The sequence below is a fragment of the Macaca thibetana genome, chromosome 11, assembly GCF_024542745.1.
Source record: "Macaca thibetana thibetana isolate TM-01 chromosome 11, ASM2454274v1, whole genome shotgun sequence".
In the NCBI taxonomy this organism is placed as follows: Eukaryota; Metazoa; Chordata; class Mammalia; order Primates; family Cercopithecidae; genus Macaca; species Macaca thibetana.
The window spans coordinates 3,699,631-3,722,328 of record NC_065588.1 but is presented as its reverse complement, the minus strand read 5'-3'; the positions used below and the strand labels follow the sequence as shown (position 1 = coordinate 3,722,328).

Here is a 22,698-nt window from a genome sequence, read left to right as displayed (position 1 = left end):
TAATAAGTGGCAGAGACAGGACCAGAGCTGAAGTCCCATATGCCTCCCCATCCAGTGCTCTGTTCCTTTCTCCATTTTGCCTCCCACGAGCTGCACAAGGAGGGTTGTCACCTTGGGCCTGATGTGATTTCAGACATTGGAAGCCTCGTTTCCTGATTTGGAAGTGAGGTGCCCTGGCCCAGGGCAGCCCTGACAGGCCCGTTTCACCCTGCAGGCATTGACTACCGTGTGAAGACGGTGAATGTGGACGACTCTCAGGTGGCCCTGCAGCTGTGGGACACGGCTGGGCAGGAGAGGTGAGGAGCTGCCTGAAGTTCGGGGCTCCAGAGGGAAGGTCATACATGCCTGACCCGTGGCCCTTCTGTGGCAGGTACCGGTGCATCACCCAGCAGTTCTTCAGAAAGGCCGATGGTGTCATCGTCATGTACGATCTCACAGACAAGCAGTCGTTCCTGTCGGTCCGGCGGTGGCTGAGCAGCGTGGAGGTGAGCTGGCGACCTTCGTAGGAGCGTTTAGGCTTGATTGTAGCTTCTCTTTTCTTCTCTGTCCATCTCCCACCCGAGCCTCTGCACTTTCAAAATCTGATTCAGAACTTGCCTTTTCCAGGAGCAAACTGATGCAGGCATTTGTTCCTCTGTTCATCCGAGTTCCCGGTACCAGGCTAGTTCCTGGGGACCCAGAAGACAGACACAAGACAGACACAGTCCCTGCCCTCGTGGAGAGAGGGACACGGAAAATCCAGATTATGCCAGCAGCTGTGTCGTTGCTGGGCCATGAGTGAATGGGACTGGATTGGGAGAGGGGACATAGTGGAGTGTCAAGGAAGGGTCCTGGAGAACTCAGTGTTTGAATCACAACCAGATTCTTCCCTCATTCTGACCAGCACCTCTCCCCACCCCCCGAGTCTTTCCAGCTCCAGTAGGCCCAGCTATGCCCTGCCCAGGAGCCACACCATGCAATGTTTGGGGGCCTCTGTCACAGCTCTTCACACAAGAGGAGGTTGATCCAGAATGTGAGGGCTCCAGGCTCACCTCAAAATCAAGGGTCTTGGCAGGGCCCAAGAGCAACTGTGTTATCTTTGCATTCTGAATTATCTGGGAGACTCTACTTTTATGATTCCTACTTGCAATGTGTCGCTTTGTACGTGCTTTTTAAAAGTTTTTCCACCACTCCAATGCAGGCTTCTCAAGGCCAATGCCAGTGTGGACAAGCTACAAATTGCTCTTTACCAGGCCTCGGCTGATTCCTTCACAGAACAGCCAAGTAGGATGTCCCACCCCTTCCACCAGCAGGATTCGTGGTTTGTTCATTTATTTGTTAAAAACACCTGCAGGCACTATTCTAGGGCCTGGGAGTCCTAGCAGTGAATAAAAGAGACAAAGCTGCGGCCCTCATGAAGCTTATGTTCAGCTCTCTGCTCCAAGTCCATAATACCTTGCATATACTGTCACATACTTACCACGCTGCTACAAATCGCTTCTTTTTTTTTTTTGAGACGGAGTCTCGCTCTGTCGCCTAGGCTGGAGTGCAGTGGCCGGATCTCGGCTCACTGCAAGCTCTGCCTCCCGGGTTCACGCCATTCTCCTGCCTCAGCCTCCCGAGTAGCTGGGACTACAGGCGCCCGCCACCTCGCCCAGCTAGTTTTTTGTATTTTTTAGTAGAGACGGGATTTCACCGGGTTAGCTAGGATGGTCTCGATCTCCTGACCTCGTGATCCGCCCGTCTTGGCCTCCCAAAGTGCTGGGATTACAGGCTTGAGCCACCGCGCCCGGCCTACAAATCGCTTCTTTACCAGCCTGTGTCTCCGTGCTGCCTAAGAACAGAAGCTGCATCTTCGTTGCCATAACCTGGATGCTTTGCGTGAGGCCAACAACTACTGGATGAATGAATGGATACCACATTGCTCTGAAGGCAGAATCTTGGAGTTGTCGATGTCTTTGACCCTTTCGGCTCTAAGATCCGTGATCCCTTTCACCCAAATCTGTTTCTCTGTAGTTTCGCCTGTCTAGGTCACCCATCTCTCTCTTGTTAATGTGCATCCTTCTGATCACCAAGAAAAAATAAGGAACAGAATGGAAGCCAGATTCAAGGGTTTCTCAAGAATTTGCCTAATACCTATTATTTCTCAAAATTACTGTGCCTAACACACTTATAAATGAGAAAAATGCAAGTTTTGAAATGTAGCTGGTAGATTGCCTATACGCCAAACTAATAATAGAAGCAAATGGTATGGGTGAATCCGGCCGTAATTCCTTTCTAAACTTTGGAGTTTATGACATGATTTTTCTCTTCTTTTCTTTTTTTACTTTTGTTGTTGGCAGCACCAAGCAGATTTATCTTCCTTACAGAAGTTAAGCACCAGGAGAGAAGTTAGGGATTACCTAATCCAAGGGTTTCCAGACTTTCTTCCTTGGAGCCCTGGAATCAGACTGACATTCCCCAGAGATAGGGGGGCTGCAGGGAAAGGTTTAGTGGTCATGGATCCGGATCCCTCGTCCCCCATCTCTGTCAGAGCTGCCTTGCCTTTTTCAGCATATTGGAGGTCAAGTACAATTTTGTTAGACAAAAGGGATTCCCTTTAAAAATCTCCTGTCTAGTATAGCCATCTCCTTCAAAAGTGAAGAAAGGGAAGCCCTAACTTCTCCAAGGTCACCTGTCCTTTTCACAGACATTTAGTTGTCCCCCAATATCTAAATTTTGGTGTGTGCTAGGGCTAAGCCTCCAGGTGGTCTGGGATTAATGGGAATGGATGGTGACAAATTCGTGGAACTGTGCTCTCTGCTGTCATTAAGGGGTGTCATTTCTAAGGCTCCTGTCTGGCACAGAGCCTGGGATCTAGAAGAAGGCATGGAACAGTTTGGTGGTGGAGGTGAAGAAATCTCAGAAGGCCATCATCACAGCTTGAAGCATGAGTTTAGTCATCCTCCAGAAACGTTCCTTTGTGGGACAGGGCTGAAATGCATCTGCGCCGTGTGGCTGCTAAGAGGCCCATGGAAGCCTTGGTGTGTCTGTGGGCTCGGGAAGCCCAGCTCAGCTGGGGAGTCTATCCATAGTTAAATCAGAATGGTTTATGTGTAGACAGGGCTTTTCTACGTGATTTGTAGTTTGAGTTTTTCCTTTTTTTTAGATATTAGCCAAAGATACATTTAAGCTCTAATTAATGATTCTAAACCTGGATGAACATCAGGATCACATGTGGAGCTTTTTAAGGGAACAGAGGCCAGGGCCTTCTCTCCCAGAGTGATTCAGGGCCTGAAAAAACAAAACAAAACAAAACTAGCAGTTCCCCAGGGAATTTTGATTCTCAGCCACCACTGTTCCTGGCCTAAACAAGTGCTCCTTGAACCCTAATGTATATGGGACTCTCCTGGGGACCTTCTTAAAATGCAGTCTCTGCTTCAGCAAGTCGGGGCTGGGATCTGCCATTCTGTGTTTCTAGCAAGTTCTCACGTGAGGCTGATGCTGGTGGTCCAGGGATGACCCTTTGAGTAGAAGAGCTCTCAATCATTTTCAAAGACGCCTGTGACCCCTCACCAGGAATTTACTAAGCCTCTACGGCATGTCCAGCACACACCAGGAGCTCTGGGACTCAGCGTGATAGACCAGGAAACGCGTTCAGTTCAGCAGCGCAGAGTTTCAGAAACAAGCGCAGGAGGCTGTGTCAAATGGCAGAGTGTGTGTCAAAGGTGTGGAACGGTGGCATCAGAAATGCAATTATGCTCTAGATTCTTGAAAAGCTAAGTCATTCTGCCTTGGCAACCAGCAATCAGAGGTGTCAGGTGATAGATTAAAACTTGACACCTAATTTGATCTGAGGGGAACTGAAAATAATAAGTACCTTATATTTGTGGAGCACCTTCTTTTTCCAAAGAGCTCCAAGCACTTTACCAACTCCCTCGCCCGGAGATGGGAGGGTGGAGGGGGAGCTTTAATAACAGTCTTCAAGGTTCTGAAGCCTTATTAGTAAGTGAATGGTGGCCAGCTGTTCACAGTCCCCCTTCCTCCCTCAACCTGAAAAGCATACAAGAAAAAAGGGCTTCAGTGGCTGTACGTGCCTGCATGGGAAAGACTTACTCTTGGAAGAGGTTGTGTGGGGTGGGAACAGATGCTCGGGGGAGGTAGTGGAGCTCCCTGAAAGGAAGTTCTTACTATCCCATCTTGGTCACTTCCTGGCCATGAAACTTTGGCCAATCATTCAACGAGGAAGCAGACCAAATGCCCCCTCCTGGCCCCCAAATTCTACAGTGTATGATGGCATCTGACTCTGTATCTGGGAGGCCAAGACGGAGCAGGAATGTGTGTGGTGAGAAGATTCTGGAGGGTCCTTCCAGCCCAGAGGGAACCAAAATCCTTTGGTGCAAGAGAGCACCGGTGCTGCTTGATGAGGTGGGAAGGCTGTGGCCTTACCCTTGTTCTGCTGTTTCACCCAGCCCAGACAACTGTACCTGGCCTGCAGGCCTTCTGCAGAAGAGGCCCAGGCAGGGCCCAGACGTACTCTGTGCCGATTCTCCGGAGTGCCTGATGGGAAGTCACTGCAGGCAGTCTTTCAGCCAACTCGGCATTTCCAACCCACCCCCGATTTCTTATCTCAGTTGGGTAGAATTGGTTTAACCATTCCAATCTGGAAAAGAAACTAGTCAGGCTCTAAGGCCCCATGTGTGGCCGTGGGACAAACTGGACATCAGGAGACTCTGGGGCCTGTGTCGGGTAGAGAAAATAGAATTTAGAACGCCAGCCTGTACAAGCCTGTATGGGCTGGTATTTCCCCCAGAGCCAGATTGCTGGCCCCCAGTGTCTGCAGTACTGGGATGCTGAACTTCTTGTTGAGAGCCTCTTGCCGTTCTGATAGCACTAGATTGCTAGGCATATAAGTCGAGGAAGTGAAATAGAATTGGCAGAGTTAAGCCGAATAGACCAGTGTTTCCGAGCTGGAAAAAAACATGGAGATTAATCTAATGCAACCTCTTGTTTTATAAGTAAGAAAAACTATGATCCAAAAAGAGGAAGTGACTTTCCCAGAGGCGCCCACACTTGTCAGCAGCACCACCCGATGCAGAGCTAGGGCTTTGCCACACTGCACTGCTTCTCTCTTGTCCTGTGGTCCATGGCTGAAATCTGCTCCTGAAAAGCAGGTGTTCATTTACTTTTCAGTCCTTCTTGCTTCTCTCTCAAAGCAGGACAGTTCTTCAGCTCAAGGGGTCCTGGCCCACTTCCCTCTCCCTTCCTGGGCTGCTAGCTCAACCTCATTCTGCGATCTTTGTCATTGGTAACAATGTACAGCATGGTGCAAAAAATAGTTTGATTTTTTTTTCTCCACGTTCCAAGTTGAGCTTGAAGTGCTGGCAGTTTAAAACGAACCACACAAATAAATCTTGTTTTGACTCATAGTCCAGGGGATGGATAAATATGGAAACCCCCAAGATATAATTTTGCAGTCATTTTTTTCTTAGCATAACTGCATGCTTTAATGTGCTGAAAAAATTCTTGCTCTGGCTCCAGAGAAATAGCAGCACTATCCCAGCTAAGTGCTTTTTCATGCCTCCTACCAAATAGATATTAAAACATACACACACGCACACACACACATGCACACAGGCAACAACCAACCAAGCCCAACAGCTGCACATTCTGAGCTGAATGCCAATCCACGGCTGCAAGTTGACAGCTCTTGTTAAAGTCAGAGATGGGTGATCTTTTGAATTTCAACAAGGCTGTCTTCCAACAAGCTCAAGTTCACAGAAAGGCAGCTGAAATGACTGAAGGTGGAGGGAGGGCTCTCTGTTAGAGGGTCGTAGAACAGAACCTGGCTTCAGAACAGAGACACAGACAAGAGGAGAGACTCAGATGAGTCACATGGAGAGATGGTGACAGAGCTAGGGCAGAACCCACGTCTCCTGAAGAGAGATTGTGTGCCCGATGAAGGAGCTGAGATGACTTCACTGCGACCTGTCACACCGATGGGATTTTTACCAACATCTCTCACAGTCTCAACATCAGAGTTCGAGTAGACCTGAGACCTGTTCACCAAAGCCCTAGGAGGCTTCAAGGAGATGTTGCTTCATCGAGGAGGTAATTTTGAACATCTCGTGCCAAGTGGCATGCAGGCTGAAAACCTAGTTAGGTATGAGAAAGGTATAAAGTTTAGACAGATAGTTCAAGACTTTTGGGGTTGAAGTCAGAGAGGACCAGGAGATACCTACCCCAAGACCAGCTCCTCTCCCTGCCCCTGTGCCAGAGACTGATGACCCGGGCCGGGGAGATGGTGACTGACTGTGATAGTTAGCACACTCTCTGGTCTTATGGACATTCTCATTTGTTTTTGCCAAATCTTTGGAGATGAGTCTAATTCTCCTTTCTCGGTGGCAGGCCAGGGTCCCTGGAGGGAAACGAGTTGTCCAGAGTGGCTGCGTAAGAAAAGAACAATACAAAGAAACCGCAGCTCCTGCTGGATGCTTTGCTTTTAATTTTTTTTTCTGCTCCTTCTAAGCTCCTTTATTTTTATATCCAGGAATTGCTTTGGTGTTTTTTTGTTTTGTTTTGTTTTTTGTTTGTTTTTGTTTTTTTGTTTTGAGACAGAGTCTTGCTCTGTCACCCAGGCTGGAGTGCAGTGGCAGGATCTCGGCTCACTGCAACCTCTGCCTCCCAGGTTCCAGCAATTCTCTGCCTCAGCCTCCCAAGTAGCTGGGATTACAGGCACCCGCCACCACACCCAGCTAATTTTTGTATTTTTAGTAGAGACGGGGTTTTGCCATCTTGGCCAGGCTGGTCTTGAACTCCTGACCTTGTGATCCACCCACCTCGGCCTCCCCCCGCAGAAAAGAAGAAACCTGCCTTTTCTTTTCCCAGGAGGGAAGAGGCACCATTGCTGTTTATGGTGCACAGGACCCAGATGTTGGGTTTTTGACCCATTCCCTACCTCATCCTACTGGGTCATTCAGTATCCATCATCCCCTCTGCAAGCCATCGCCCATTCCAAATAATAACAAAACCCGGGGTAGAATTCTGCCCTGGGATTTCAAGTCTGATGCTCATATTTTCAGAGTTTCCATGTCAAGAAATCCCACAAGCCTTAATCATTCCTCACACATAAATCTACAAATATCTCTCTCCCATGTGCTCTAAACAGCAAGCTGCTTGGCCCATTTCCCTGCTTCCTCCTCCTTTCTTCCCTTTCCGTGAAAAGCTCTTCACACAAGTATCGTGTGGCACAGCACGGTCAGAGGAGGGGGTGTTCCCATTAGCGAACGCTCTGGCTAATAGGGGGGCCACAGGATTTCATATATGCCATGAGTGGCTTTCTCATTTTCAAGTAGTTGGAATATGTACAATCCACTTAGCACATCAACTGCAGTGTCCAGAATTTAATCTATTTTTGAGGGGTCAGAAGACATTCTAAGATCTTGTAGTGCCTTTGAGTCATCATTGCAAACACACATTATCATCTCACCAATAGATACCATGTTTAGAGAGTTCCAGTTAATAAGACACTAAGTAGCAGAGACTTGATTGGAAATAAGAATCTAGAGGAAAAGGCTGAAGAATGAGGACCCATATACTCAAGAGTTCTCATAATTCAGTGCTTATGGTGTTGAAGGTTCTTTTGGATTCTCTGAGCCTTAACTTTCTCGTTTGGTAAATAAGAATTTTTTCCCCCCTATTGAACTGCAGTAAAAATGAATGCACAGATTAAGGAAACATTGAGGCTTAATTTCAAACATAATAGCATTTAAACTTAAAATCGGTATACCTGTAAGATGGACTTTGGACATTTATTTGAAATGCTCAAGTAAAGCAGCTAAAGTATTGGCAAAACTGTAACTGCTTATTAGCTTCTGTTATCCCACAGGTCCCTCTATTTAGTAAAACATTTAGCTACAATGAATAACTATTTGTTACTAAATTATGATTAAAAGCCCCTAATTAAATATTTAAGTAAAAATAACAACCTTCTTCAATGTGCACATTACCACGTTCACTCACTGAATGGCAGTCGGTGGTCCCGGGCCCTTTGGGCGCCCTCAGGAGAGATGCCTACAGTGCTCCTTTCACCAGGGAGGAGGCGGAGACCCGGGAGGAGGCCCCTGGCTGGTAAGCCACAGCCACTGTGGGAGTAAACAGTGTGATACCTTGAATAAACCTGTGACTTCTGGCCCAAGTAGTGCAGCTGCTATGGCCACAATGTTCCTTCTCATACAGGGCTTTCTTCAGAGCCAGAGCACCCAGTGACAGGGGTCTGTGGTGCCCGCCTCCAGCAAGGCACATGGCAGTCATTTATGGAGCCTTGTGGGCGCAAGACCATGAGGCAGATTTGGATCCAACCCTCAGAAGCTTATGTGCTATCATGAGGCCTCTGGTGATACAGTTTCTAATCAAAGCAGCCTCCAGAACAACTCCAAGCCATGGGGCATTGATGGCCTTGGTCCATCGGACTAAGCCTGGCCATTTAGGAATGCCCTGGAAGGGGGCATGTGGCCTGTTGGCATCAACTGTCCCCTCATCCAGCACACCTGGGGGCCTGCTGTTCCATCTAAGATCCAAGGAGCATCGTGAAGTGGGAGTGGTCATTGCACACACAGGGACTGGGAGACAGCACAGGCAGGCCTGGGGCACCTTGCAGAAATGTGATAAACTGAGGCTCTTGGAGAAGGCAGCTGTTTTCTGCTTTCAGGATGATTCTATTATGGCCTCACTTTTTATGGCAGCAGGGCATTCTTAAGCCAGGTCCCATCTGTCCAGCTGACATTGTCAGTCTGCCCTCTGGGCAATCCTGTGACACCCCTCTCAGTTGAAAACATTTTCTGTTCTGCAGGAAGCTGTGGGAGACCGGGTTCCTGTTCTTCTGCTGGGTAATAAGCTTGACAACGAGAAAGAGCGGGAAGTCCCCCGGGGCCTCGGAGAGCAGCTTGCCAAGGTAAAGAGCAAGCGACAGAGTGTAACCCTGAGGGAAGTCGGGCAAGTGCCCAGGAGCCTTGGTGGGGACTTTCTCTGGAAGTCATGGGAAGGGAGCAGCTGGGAAAGATGGGTGCCTTGGCATCATGGGAGTGGCCCAGCTCCTGTGCATGTAGAACTCTGCACAGAAAGCCACAGGTTGCAAGACGGGGTTGGTTAGGGACCACTAGGGTGTGGGGAATTATCCTAAATCCCTTCCTTGTAACTCAGAATTATAAATTCTAAGATAGCAATAATTTACTTATTTCAGTCCCCCTCCAATCTGCATTTCCACTTGATCAGTCTGTAAAGCAGTGTGTTCTTCTGTAGACCACTGTGTTAGAGAGTTCATCCTTTCTGTCAGGATGGAGCCTCAAAGTTGTGAACTCAAGATAAACCCAGGAGACACACTGGAAAACCTACCATTAAAATAAGCATGGGGCCTCTTGCCCAAAAATGGAATCAATGGGGCTTAACAGAAATCAGGCAACAAAGCGTGGTTCCTTGGCTTCTTTTACTGCCTCAGAGTTTGGTTTTCATGAAACTGTGTGTCTGGAAGGATGGGGTGCTTACCAGCCCCATGATTCTGTAATTCTTCGCATGCTCGTCCTAAACAGGGTTTCATGAGTTCAGAGCCTGGGAGAATAAGCACAGATGGTAAGACTCAAGGAAAAAGGAGGAGGAAGGGCCTGACAGGTGTCTACATGGAGGGTCACTAGACAGTTACATGTCCACAATTCCAAAATCCAAAAAGCTCTGAAAACAGAAAGAGTTGTTTTGCATTTTATCTGGCAGAAAAATCTGACCAGAAATGACATGAGGCTATTCATGGTTGTAACCTCGCTTTGAAAAGGTGAATATTCACATGTCTCACTGAAGCAATAGTAATATGTTTGATTATAGAGTGCTGTCTAAAATCCACTGAGGGTGTTATATAATACATAATATATACATGTATTACCTTTCTAAGATTCGGAAAATTCTGGATTTCAAAATACACCTGGACCTAAAGAGTCTATCCATTTTCTTTTCTTTTCTTTCTTTCTTTTTGTCAGTGGAAAAAAAAAAAAAAAAAAAAAAAAAAAAAAAAAACACTGAGACTCAGGAGTTAAGTGATACATTCGTATTATCACAGCTCATCCGAGGTGGGATTGGAACTCAAAGCAGGAAGGCAAATCATGTCTTCCAGTTCTAAGTCCTATGTCCTTCTCTCCCCACTATTCCCACCCCATGGAACTTCTACTCTTTGACAGACTGACCCAAGAGATGGCAGATCTGAGAGAAAGGCAGACAGGGAGAGAGAGAGCCCCTGGGGCTGGGAGAGAGGGGCAGAGGGCGGAGCTGCCTGTGGGTGTAGGTGGGGAAAGCTGCATTGGGAGCATGGCAGAGCCTCCTGAGCTACAGCCACAGAACTGTCCTTGCTCAGCTGGCCTGCATCCCCTCAGGGCATCAGCCTACAAGAAGAGGCCATCTAAAACCAGGGCCCTGTGCCATCAGCATTGTCGTCATGACACCAGTCATCTGTTAATGGGAGTGATCAGTGGAATACGATGAGCCTTAGCCAAGGGCTCCCGCACCATGCAGGCAGCACAGCCTCATCCTAATGAGCTGATGGCCAGTCCAGTGCACCAGTGCTGACAGCCAGGGCAGCTAGAGTATTAATTAACTGGGGTGAAAGAGAATTCCTACTGGAGTGCCTCATGAAACCTGTCCCCGAGGCCTATGGAGTGCCACTGTCTTGGGGGAAGCATGCTGCAAGGAGCTCTGCCATTGACTCACCGTGGGACTGAACGAGCCAGCCAAGTGCCCTCTGTCACAGCAGCTTGCCTGCTTGTGAAGGGGGAAGAATGTTGCCCGCCCTGGCCTTTGTGTCTTTGCCTGAGTCACAGAGCTGGTGTAACCTGGAATGAGCATGTGTGTACTTGACAGTAGTTTGGGAAAGTATAAAGAGGCACTAAGACAGCGTATGGTTCCGTTGTTTTACAATTGTTATAGCTCACCTGGGAGATGGTTACAGAGCTTGCATTAGTCAGGGAGCCTGTGGAGACAGAAATCAGCCATGTACAGAGTGAGGAAGGATTATGAGGAGGTCAAGGAGCCTGCGAGAGGAAGCGAAGGCTGTAGGTAGATGCACAAGGGGTCTCTCCCACCACCCCCCACAGTCCCCTCTCACTCCAGTACTCTTGTATTCACTCTGTTTTATGATTCCAGGACAACAATCTGATCTTCTATGAATGCAGCGCCTACTCTGGTCACAACACCAAAGAGTCCCTGCTCCATCTGGCCAGGTAAAGAGACGTGCTCCCCAGGTGCAGTAACTGCTGTGTCCAGCTGTGTCTGCCTTCAGGGAGGCACCATATTTCCCGCCACCCAGGCCACGCCTCTGACCCCCTTTCCTCCCTATTGGCCGGAGCCCTCTGAGTACAGGCAATGGGGTCCTAGGCCTTTGTATGGGATTGCAACATCAGGAACAGCTTTCTGAAACAATGCTGTTGGGAAAGAAAGCATCCCTGCCTGTCGCCCCCATTGCAGTCTTCTTCTGAGTCTTAAAGGCTGCCTTTTCCTAGGGATGCTCTTTTTAAATGCAAATCCTTCTGGGAAAGGTCAGATCAGAGGCTCCTCAGCACTGGCTGAAGTCTTAGCAGGGAGTAGCTGGAAGCCAGCTGGGGGCAAGATTGGGTTATAATGTGAGTTCCTGGGTGTGGGAGGAAGGAGTGGGTGTAGAAACCAGAAAGAAGAGGAGCTGTGATGGGGAATCAATGGGAGGTAACCAAGGTAATGATGCTGGTAACATGAAAAGACTGGTTCCTTAAGGCCCTGCCTACACCAGAAATTTAAACAACAAAACCACGCTGGGACTCATTTCCAATACTTAAGCATTCACTCATTCATTCATCCATCTAGGCCGTCATTTCATTCCATCTATTCATCCATCCAATAAACACTTAACAGAGCCCATTTTGTGCTCAGCACTCATTCTGGGGCATTTAAAAATATTTTTCTTTGAGTAATTAAGAGCGCAGAACAACTCCTCTGTGCATTGGCGAGGTGATGGGGTTATGGAGTATCAGAAGGAAACATTCTGGTCTGTTCTCTGCCCCTGACTCCCTGGGCAAACGCCCTGCCTCTCTGAGGTTTGTCAGGAAGGTAGGAACACCAGTCATGCCTTCCTTCCCTGCCCACTCACAGGTTGTTGAGAGAATCCAAGGAGATGTGTAATGCAAAAGCGTTTTGAAAGTATAAAGCAGAGACAAGGTGTTCACCATTATTTTTAATTCCTCACCTCCTACAATTAATCTGGAGCTTTGGCCACATGGCACAGCCCTACTGCAGAGGTCACAACCCATCAGTATATTTTGGAGCCTCGCCTGTGTGCTGGTGACTGTGATAGGCTGCAGAGGCACGGAGACCAAAGAGAGGTCTCGCTCCCAAGCAACTCATTTTCGGCCGAGGGAGACAGCCGGCGAAGCCACGCGTTGTGACGCTGGGTGGTGGGGTCATGACAGAGGAAGGGTCAGATGCTGTCAGGGGCACGTGGGCTTACCTAGAGGATCAGAGAGGCTTCCTGGAGGAGATGTCTTGAAGGATCCATGTCGACTAAACTCTCTGGCTTTACAATTACAGTTGTGCACCTGTACTGTCCAGGGGGAGATGTTCAGGACTCTCTCTGATGCCATGGTGAGGGTGGGTTCTCTCCGTATGGCCCAGATGGCCTGTAACCTGAGGGTGGCTGCTCCAGGTTGCCAGCCCCTGTGCCTATCAACTTCTCCATCACTGACACTATCTCTTCCCCTCTCCCAGGTTCCTCAAGGAGCAAGAAGACACAGTGAGAGAGGACACCATTCAGGTCGGCCACCCTGCTAAGAAGAAATCCTGCTGTGGCTGATAGGGTCCTACCAGGACGGCCCCCAGCAAGCCTGAGGTCACAGAGCCTGCCCTGATCCTGCACACGGCTCCTGCACAGATGCCGCCCACGGGGGCCCGCCCAGTCCTTTTCTTTGTCAGTCACTCGCCTCCCCCAAAAGGAAGGGAAGCACATCCCATCAGGAGAGCTGCTCTTGGAGCATCTCAGAGTCTTTTCTGTCCTTTCTCTTTCCAGACCCCAGATGCCCATCCCTCCTTTGTCGTCGTTGTTGTGTTCCCTGACTTAGTTTCCTAAGGGAAAGAAACAGATGGGCTTTTCCAGAAAAGCCACCACGTGCCTTCTCCACCCCCCTTCTCCTCCCCTTGCCCTTCGGAGCCTCAGCACTGCTGTTGCCATGACAACCATGCGGGGCCCGACTTGCGGCTTCCTGCAGGCCAAAGGTACAGCACTCAGGTGCTGCCAGGGTGGTTAATCTTGCTTGGCCCCTGTTCTCCAGCGGCCAAAGGGATATTTTATACCTGCTTCGCGGACCTCGAGATACCCAGGTTGTTGACTGCAGCAAACCAGGGTGGCCACATTCTATTCTACCCCCAGCCCGGGGGCTCTGCTCGTTCCTTACTCCCAGCTTTGAGCCTTCCCTCTCAGCACCATGCCCGCTGCCTTTGTCCCCTTGGGTTTTCTGGAACGGTGCCTTAGGGAGAACCGACAGCCTTTCCTCCTTGCCCCCCACCTACAACCCTGACTCCAGGGTGGACTGTGGGTGATAAGTGTACGCCTGGGGTTAGGGGGTGGGTTGACTTCCCACTTAACTTTGACTGAGAAATGAAAAGAAAACTAGTGGAGAAAAGCCATCTGCTGCTAAACAGAGCGACCATTTCTGGAGGGTACAAATGAGGTATATATAGCTATATAAAAGCCATTTTCTAAATGTTTCTCAAAATAGCTCTTTGAAAAATCATACGTGATGATTAACAGGGTAGACTGACACGCAGGCAGTGGGGCCCAGTGCGAGGGCCGTAGTTACTGACTTCATTTTATTTTCTTTTACTTTATTTCAGAACACTGTATTTTTTTTTCAGTGTGGCTGTGATATTGACATTTTGCTGGTGTTTGGGAAGTGAACAGAATGTAGCTGCTGGCTTCAGCACCCCCGATTGCGATTGCACAGGGCACTTGGACTGGGGGAATGATCTGAGCCCCGTGGGATTCCTGCGGTTGGGTGGTGGTGAGTTCCCAGCCAGCTCCAGCATCACTCGCCGGCTGTCACAGTACTCTTGCCCTGAGTAGGAAGTCGAATGAAAGTTATTACAAAGATAACTGCCAATCACTGGGCCTGCAGACCCAGGCCCCCACAGGAAAGTGGGTAGTCCACACCCAAGTGGGGCACAGAGAGAGGGAGAAGGGCAGAAAGTGTCCACAGGCTTCCAACAAGATAATTGAAGACAACCCCACACAGCCACATGGATGGGGGAGGGACCACTGGCCAGAGTTCTCAAGGTATTCCAACAGCCTCCTCCCAGACTCCCAAAACAGTCAGAGGCTCTCTGGGTCCCCAGGCAAGTACCTACCTCTTTTTTGCAGACTTCTCTTTCATCGAGCACTTGCAGGAACCAGGGAGCCCATGGAGGGTGCCGAACAAAAATGAGAACTGGGTACCAGGAGGTGCTCCATGACCCTAAGCAAGCCCACTGCCTCCTTGGCCCCCACCACGTCAGTAAAATGAAGGGACTGGATATTTGATGCTTTGAGCTCTTCTTGCTCAGATGCACAGGATGACGTATTTATTTTCCATCATCGGCTGGCCCTGGACCCCAGTCCAAGGTTAAAGAGAATTCACAGGAAACTCCCTTCCCCTAGGGAAGAGCAGTGGTGATGGTTCCATTAATAGGATGAGGCAGGGAGAGGGGATGCATGGGTCACCCAGAGGTGGCCCTCCAGTGTGTGTGTGTGTGTGTGATGTGCGTGAAGGGAAAGGAAGAACAGAAGGTCATGGTGGCTGTGGAGAAAGTAAACTCACTCTTCTGCATTTGACAAACAGCAGCTATAGCTATCGGGATTTATGAGGCAAGCAGACCATTCCTGGGGTTCCCTAAACCCACAAATGTCTTTATTCCTAATTCCTTGCCCCTGCTTTCCGCTGCATTCTTCCATTTAGAAACAGGCCATGCAAGGTTTAGGGCGGGAAAGGGTGGCCCTAGTGCCCTAGTGCCTGGCCTTCTGGCCTGTGGGGTAAATCACCATGAGTCTTCAAAGGAGAGAAAGGAGCAGGGTGGGTCGTCAGGCCTCTGATGCTCTCTTCCCCAATTCCCTTTTTAAAAAGAGGAGAGGGCCGAGTGTGGTGGCTCACACCTGTAATCCCAGCTGAGCCAGAGGATCATTTGACACCAGAAGTTTGACACCAGCCTGAGTAACATAGCAAGACCCTACCACTACAAAAAAAAAAAAAAAAAAATTAGCAGAGCATGGTGGCATGAGCCTGTAGCTTTAGCTACTTAGGAGGCTGAGCCAGGAGGATCACTTGAGCCCAGGAGTTTGAGGTTTAAAGTGAGCTATGATGGTGCCACTGCACTCCAGCTTGAGGGACAGAATGAGATTCTATCTTTAAAAAAAGAGTGGAGGATTGGGACTCCAGAGGAACTCTGAGCAGTTCTTTGTCCCCAGCTGTCAGCTCCCCTCCTCCCATTCCTTTTAAGCCACCATGTTGATCAGAGCCGCCCTGGGCTGTCACTCTGGCCCAGAGGCTGCCAGAGAAACCTTCTGGCTCTGTGTCATTCACATCGTAATGGCCTTGAGCAAGTCGCTTAACCAGGATCCACGTTTATCTGTAGATTGAAATTTTCAATGTGTACCTCACAGGGTCATTTTAGTATTAGATGAGGTCACGAATATAAAGTACCTAGCAACGTGCCCAGACTATAAGAGGTGTTAATAAGTAGGGGCTATTTTTGTTGCCAACATCGAGTTGCTGTCCTGGCCACTTGCCTTGCTTCAGTTTTATATTTAGAACCAGCTAACAGTTACTAAGCATCTGCCCAGAACTGGGCACGTTCACAAACACAACCTCGTTTGAGCATTCGTTTGCCCGAGTTCTGAGCTCATGTCTGGCTTGCCTCTTGCTGTTCTTTGTGCCTATGAGTTTCCTAGGTTTCTGGTTTTTCTATCAGTGCCTATAGGCTTCCAGTGCCTGTTGCCTGATTCCAGCACCCAGTTCTCTCTCCTTCCCTCTCTGTGGTGCTCCAGGAACCACTCGGCAGCTCAGACCTGGTCACAACTCCTGGGTCTTTACCAATGAATGACCTGTGCTCATTGCCATCCCTGGCTCTCGCCTGCTCCCTGTTCTTACACCTTTTGCTTCTTCTAGGGACAGATGCTGCCCTCAGCCCTGAGTTGCCAAACCAAGAACCTCATCACAACCCAGTGCCCCAGCTGCTTTGCTCCTTGTCTAGCATTTGTTTCACCCCACACTCTCTGTGGGACTTTTTTTGTTCCCCTGTGATAACTTAGCTTTCTGCCTGCTCCTCATCCTATACTCTTTCTCTATTCTTAATACTTCTCCCCTCTCGGAGAGGCTTCTTCTCCCTGCTTTCCTCCTGGGCCCAGGCCAGGCCATACCTACAGAGTCTATTAAAAGTGGCTCAACCGTTTGTCTCTGTCACTATCGGTCACTGCTCCAACGGAGCTTGAACCAACTTCAGCTAAATGGAATTACAACACAATTGGTGGCGTCCAAGGCCATATTTATACTTTAACAAAGAACTGTAAGGGAGGCAAACCTTTAACTCAAAGGAACGAGTCCCTAGTGATAGGATATTAACCACTATAATGGGTTATGGAAGTCAAATATTTAGGACAAAGCTGCCTTCTCTACTCTCAAAGACCTCAGTTTGCTTCATGTATTTTGGGGCTTTCTTGCTAGGTTCGAATGTATTTATAATTGTGATTTCTTCTGGATGGACTGACCTTTTCTCATTATAAAGTGTCCTTCTTTGTCTTTGGTAACAATTTTTGTCTCAAACTTCAGTTTTGTTTTTTTTTTTGAGATGCAGTTTCCCTCTTGTTGCCCAGGCTAGAGTGCAATGGTGCGATCTCAGCTCACTGCAGCCTCCGCCTCCTGGGTTCAAGCGATTCTCCTGCCTCAGCCTCCCAAGTAGCTGGGATTACAGGTGCCCGCCACCATGCCCAGCTAATTTTTTTGTATTTTTAGTAGAGACGGGGTTTCACCATGTTGTCCAGGCTGGTCTTGAACTCCTGACCTCAGGTGATCTGCCTGCCTCGGCCTCCCAAAGTGCTGGGATTACGGGTGTGAGCCACTGTGCCGATTTTATCTGATATTAGTGTAGCCCCTTCAGCTCTCTTTTTATTGCTGTTTGCATTGTATATCTTTTACATCCTTTTAATTTCAATCTAGTTGTATCTTTAAATCTACAGTGTCTCTTGCAGACAGCATATAGTTGGATAGTGTTTTTTAAATCTATTCTTCCAATCTCTTAATTGGAAAGTTTAATTTATTTATATTTAATATAATTGAAAAAGTAAGATTTGTCTGCCACTTTGCTATTTATCTTCTATATATCATACGTCTTTTTTAAATCTTGTATTCTTTCTTTACTGCCTTCTTTTATGTTAAATAGATGTTTTATTTAATTCTCTTATTTCATTTACTATATATTTTTGAATTATTCTCTTGGTGATTGCCCTGGGGATTACCATTAATATCTCAATTTATAACCATGTGTTCATGTTAATACCAACTTAATTTCAAGTATACAAAAATGTTGCTCTAAAGTGGTCCTATTGTCTCCTCCCTTATGCTATTATTGTCACAAATTTCATCTTTATACATTTTGTGTCCATCAACATTTATAATTATTGCCTTATGCAGTTTTTTATTTAAATCAGAAAAAAGAGTTACCAACAACAAAATAAATTTGTAGTGTTTTATATCTGACTTCATAATTTATTTTACTAGTGCTCTTTATTTCTTCATGTTGATTCACGTTACTATCTTGTGCCTTTTCATTTCAGCCTGAAGGGATTGCTTTTACTACTTTTTGTAGGGCAGGCTTGTTAGAGACAAACGCTCTTGTTAGAGGTACACTTTCTCAGTTTATCTGCACATGTCTTAATTTATCCTTCATTTTTGAAGGATAGTTTTGCCAGATACAGAATTTTTGATTGACAGCTTTTTTTGTTTTTTTAAGAACTTTGTGCCATCCCACTGTTTCCAGCCTTCATGGTTTCTGATGTAAAATTAGCCGTTGGTATCATTGAGGAACGTTGTATTTGATGAATTGTTTCTCTCTTTGTGCTTTCAAAATTCTTTGTCTTTGTCTTTGAGTGGTTTCATTTTGATGTGCGCAGCCATGGATCTTTTTAAGTTTATCCCACTTGGAGTTTGTTGAGCTTCTTGAATGCGCAGATTAATAGTTTTCATGAAACTGGGGGAGATTTTGGTCCTTATTTCTTCAAATATTCTTTCTACTTCTTTCTCACCTTTCCTTCTGCGGTTCCCATTACGTGTGTTTGGCATGCTTGATGGTGTCTTACGGGTTTCTGAGGCTCTGTGTATTATTATTCATTCTTTTTTCTTTATGTTCCTCAGATTGGGTGACCTCAGTTGACTGATCTTTAGGCTCGCTAGTTCTTTCTTGTGCCTGTTCAGATATGCTGTTGGGCCTGTCTAGTGAATTTTTCTTTTCCATTATTGTACTTTTCAACTCCAGAATTTCTGTCTGGTTCCTTATTACAATTTCTCTGTCTTCATCGGTATTCTCTATTTGGTGAGGCATTATCCTCATACTTTCCTTTAGTTCTTTAGACATGATTTACTTTAAGTCTTTAAACGTATTTAAAATAGCTTCAAGTCTCAAAGAGCATACACTGGTAGCCACCTGCCCTGTGCACAAACCAAATTCTGCTTGCCAATCTCCGCTTTCTTTCTCACCCTTCACACAACCCAGCTAGGACTCTGGCCTTTTTCTTTAGCTTGACCTCTACCCTCCTCTCTAAGGTCTCTCCTTTCTTCTGGATTCTAAGAAGGAGGAGGCCCTTTGGGTCTGAGAATGCCTCCTGTCTTCCTGAGCTTCTATTGCCCTTCTGGAGGAGGTGAGCTGCCCAAGGACTTATGCAGTCTCTCAGGGGAACTAAAGAGAGGCCAGACATGCTCAGACAATCTTCCCTGTCCTTCTAAGAATTCAGTCATCCTGCAAAGCTTTACTCAAAAGGGATTGCGGGGGAAGACTGCAAATCAGGACAAATCTGAAGCTTTTCTTTAAAAAAGCCAGCTTAATTACTTCAAAATAATGAAAATGGTACACATGCATACAAAACCCAAGACTTTAGTAGCCTGTTGCTGCTGGTTGTGATCAAAGCCCGAGCTTGGTTTCTGAGCTGGCCCTAGGAGCACTGCCACCTCTCCTCCCTTCCTCTGGGGAGCAGAAAGAGGCTGCACACATTCCAACAAAGTTTAGTCAAAAGCCATAGGATTTTACTGGATTGCTTATTCTCTCCCTTCTTATCTGGCAAAGGAGAGGGTTAACAGAATACAACCACCTTCTAAACCTCCTCCCCCACTTCCTAACTCTGTTGATGTTTCTATTAATAGACATATTAATTACTAACAATAGCAGTGACAAAGAACATCATAACTCCACCTTTTACACAATTCAGTGGAACCAATTTAATCAAAGTGCCCTACTTAGGGAGAACATTGCGAGAAATGACAGGGATTGGGAAACCATATGGTGCTTGGCAGAGGACCTGAAATCAATGTAGAAACTGAAGAGCTTGGGCAAAGTGTGTCACCATTTATCATTCTGGGGCTAAGGCTGAGTCAGGTCCAAGAACTGACCCCTGGCTCTGGTTTGAATGTGGTACTTGCAGGCTCTTGTCATAGGACCAGGAGACTCCTCTCCCAACAGATAAGGACTCCTAGGACCAGTGAGGCCTGTGCTATCATAATGAATTATGAGTGGATCCATCTGACCTATAAAAATAAATACCACCCCTAAACAACACTGCAATGCTAATCAAAAAGGCCTGAAGAACATAGACAGAGAGAATGGGATTTCTTTTTTAAAAAATTAGAAATCAAAACATGTGAAGCTCAGAATGAATTTGGGAAACATAATTGGAACTGGGATTCATTGAGCACGTGTCTCACAATGTCAAGGGCAGAGTGTTCGAGTGTGGCCCAACATCAGGAGCATGGGCTCTCCAGGCCACTCTGGGCTGAAGCAAGTTGCGCCATTCGGTGTGGTGCTTATTCATACACACTGCTCACAGGGCTCTAATGATTTGATGCACAGGACTGAGCTGAGGGCAGGAGCATTCATCTCTGCAGCCACATGTTCGGTACAGTGTCTGACAAATAACATTTCCCTTGTAGGAACGATTGAGAGCAGAGCATCCTTTCTCAGGAACAAGGCCCACCCCCTGGTCAGCTGCTCCACTGGAGTCCCAGGTCCCTAACCTGTGGCCTAGGTAGACCTTAGGATTTGCCTTACTGGTGCAAATGAGTTGCTGCTTCTTGCTTTTGAAACAAAGTGTTGGCATGGTCCAGCTGCTGTGATGCAGTTGCCTTTCCGACAGCATGGTGCCCAACAAAGCATCCGTCTCAACACCCCGCGGCCTCCCCAGCTGCCACTAGTAGCAGTCCATTACCCGCAGGCAGCTCAACAACTCAATTTGCCTTGGGCTGCACGCCTCCACACGAAAGATGCTTCCCTGCCCTGTTCTCCCTCCTGTTGTGAAAGCAGCCTTCCTTGCCCTTACCCAGCTGTGGCTCTCTCAGCCGCTTCCTCTAGCCCCAGAGGCCCACTCAGAATAAGGACCTGCACACAAGTTGTGTGGCCCTGGGCAAAACCTGGAACTGCTTGATGTTCTGAGCCTGCTTTCAAATCTGCAAAATAGTGCTCTCTGCCTTACTCCCTCCCAGGCTAGCGTGAAGGTCCAAAGAGAACACCTGGGAAAGAGCTTAGTCCGCTGAAAGGCTCTAAACAAATGATAGTTATTACATCGTCCTCTGTCTCGCCATGCAAGAGACCAAAACAAAACAATATACAAAAAGGAGAGAAAATTCCACATTTCTTGGTAACTGGAAGAGCTGAGGCCATGGGTGAGAGCACCTCCCATTTCCCTGGGAAAGGAGAATAAGTAAAACTTGAATCCCTTCAATTAGAGACTCATCTAAGAAGAGTTTCTATCTTCCCACTCTACTTTGAAGTAGGACAGGGACCCAGCATTACAGACTACAGGGTTCTTACCTTGTAGTCCTGGTCTCATTCATTTCTGTATTTATCAAGCCTGGAACCTAAACACAGTAGGCAGGTGGATGGATGAATTTGCTGTCCAGTCAAGACTTCAGATAGCACATTCCTAATTGACCTGCCTTTACATATGTGGTTTCTAAAACACTTTCACACTGGGATGATGACAGAGTTCTGGAGATGGATGGTGGTGATGGTTGCACACACTATTGGGAATATATTTAATGACATTGAACTGTACATTTTTAAATGGTTAAAATTGTAAATTTTACATTATGTATATTTTACCACAATAAAAAAAATTTAAGAAGAAACGCTGTCACAAACATTTACGTTCCATGAATGAAGGAAGGATTCAATTCTCTTTGATCCCCAGCAACTGAAGCTGTAAGACACTCAGTGTTTGTCTCAGGTTATATTAGGAGATGAGAGAGCTAGAAAGGAAGACAAGCTCACGTACAGCCTTTGGTGCTTCACCATGCTTGAGGGGAGGAAACAGCTAGAAATGCACAAGCATAAATTAACATACCGTACAAATGCCTCTGCCATAACTCCTGCCTTCCTTCCCCCGAGGGCCTCACCCCACCTCACCCAACTCTCAGCTCCGCAGCGGGAGGGTGCTTCGTGCTCCTGGGCCCTCTACCCCTGCCCATGAACACCCCTCTCTGTGTGACCCACCACTTGTAGACAAGCTTCTGGTTGACAGACCCTCGCATCCCGTATGCCGACAGGAGCCCCTCGCCTAGCCCGAGTAGATCGCCAGTGTGTTGAATGACGACAACAACAAAAACAAGTGACAAAACTCTTTTGTGGTTCCTGGAATTTTGTTGCATTGACTATAGCAGGAAATACATTAATTAACACCCAGAAATGTGTTAGTTTTGCAGAGATTTGCATTGTGATAATTGACGGTAAAGACTAGAAATCAGCATAGAAGGATTGGCATTGAAGAGGGAACCTGAATATGCAGTTCAAGGATGAAGGGCTGACTTCGGCTTTAAGCTTATTCTGAGGGACTCAAGAGGGCCGGATTAGAACTGGGGATGGCAGAGCAAAAGAATTTCAATGTATCCCAAGGGAGGAGTTTATCTCCAACAGTGCTGTCCAGCAAGGAAACAGGCTGCCTCACAGGATGAACTTTCTGAAGCTCTGCTCTTAGAAATGCAGGTGGGAAATTAGGTGCAAAGGATTAAAAGGCCCCCGTCTACACCCCACAGCCCTGGACCTGAGGGCGAAGTGAGAGGATATAGCACCGGCAGTACAGGGAGTCAGGATGGCCTGAGCTAGGAAGCTTTCCAGGCCCAAGAGGATAGGGGGCTAGTTCATTTCTCAAGTTCAGTTTCCCTCCTTTAACGCATCTCTTCACTTTCCCCCCTGCCCTACTTCTTCCCCCGCTTCCCCGCCATCCCTCCTCTCTCTGCGTCCCCATCAGGGAGGGGAAAGCACCTGGCTTGGAAGGCTATCTAGCCCAGAGCGATTTGCTCCGCAGCTTCCCTGGCGAGGAGGGAGGTGCTGGATCCTGGCCAGAGCCCTGCCAGCTTCCCTATTGTGGCAAGTGAAATCATCAGCTTCACACTGCGGGTCTATTTAAATCAGCCTTTCATGTCTGATGGATTTAAAAATATGCTAGGAGTCGGC

The 22,698-nt window shown here is 47.5% G+C and overlaps 3 protein-coding genes across 5 annotated transcripts in view; 1 reads left to right on the top strand and 2 right to left on the bottom strand.

Moving 5' to 3' along the window:
- The window catches only part of CRACR2A (calcium release activated channel regulator 2A), a 119,203-nt gene extending 97,829 nt beyond the window's left edge, over positions 1–21,374 (top strand). For 2 of the 3 annotated variants that reach the window (XM_050750148.1, XM_050750149.1), the window contains 5 exons: positions 215–296; positions 371–485; positions 8,810–8,911; positions 11,140–11,216; positions 12,730–21,374. In XM_050750148.1, coding sequence (XP_050606105.1) covers positions 215–296; positions 371–485; positions 8,810–8,911; positions 11,140–11,216; positions 12,730–12,814 — 461 coding nt within the window. In that variant the 3' untranslated portion in view covers positions 12,815–21,374. Of the gene's footprint in view, positions 1–214; positions 297–370; positions 486–606; positions 1,633–8,809; positions 8,912–11,139; positions 11,217–12,729 lie in introns of those variants that run through there. The other variant, XM_050750150.1, reaches the window with a different exon arrangement.
- TIGAR (TP53 induced glycolysis regulatory phosphatase) overlaps positions 1–22,698 on the bottom strand; it is a 1,172,566-nt gene that overhangs the window by 700,270 nt on the left and 449,598 nt on the right. The window lies entirely within an intron of this gene.
- The window catches only part of CCND2 (cyclin D2), a 734,493-nt gene that overhangs the window by 661,951 nt on the left and 49,844 nt on the right, over positions 1–22,698 (bottom strand). The gene's annotated exons all lie outside the window — the stretch shown is intronic.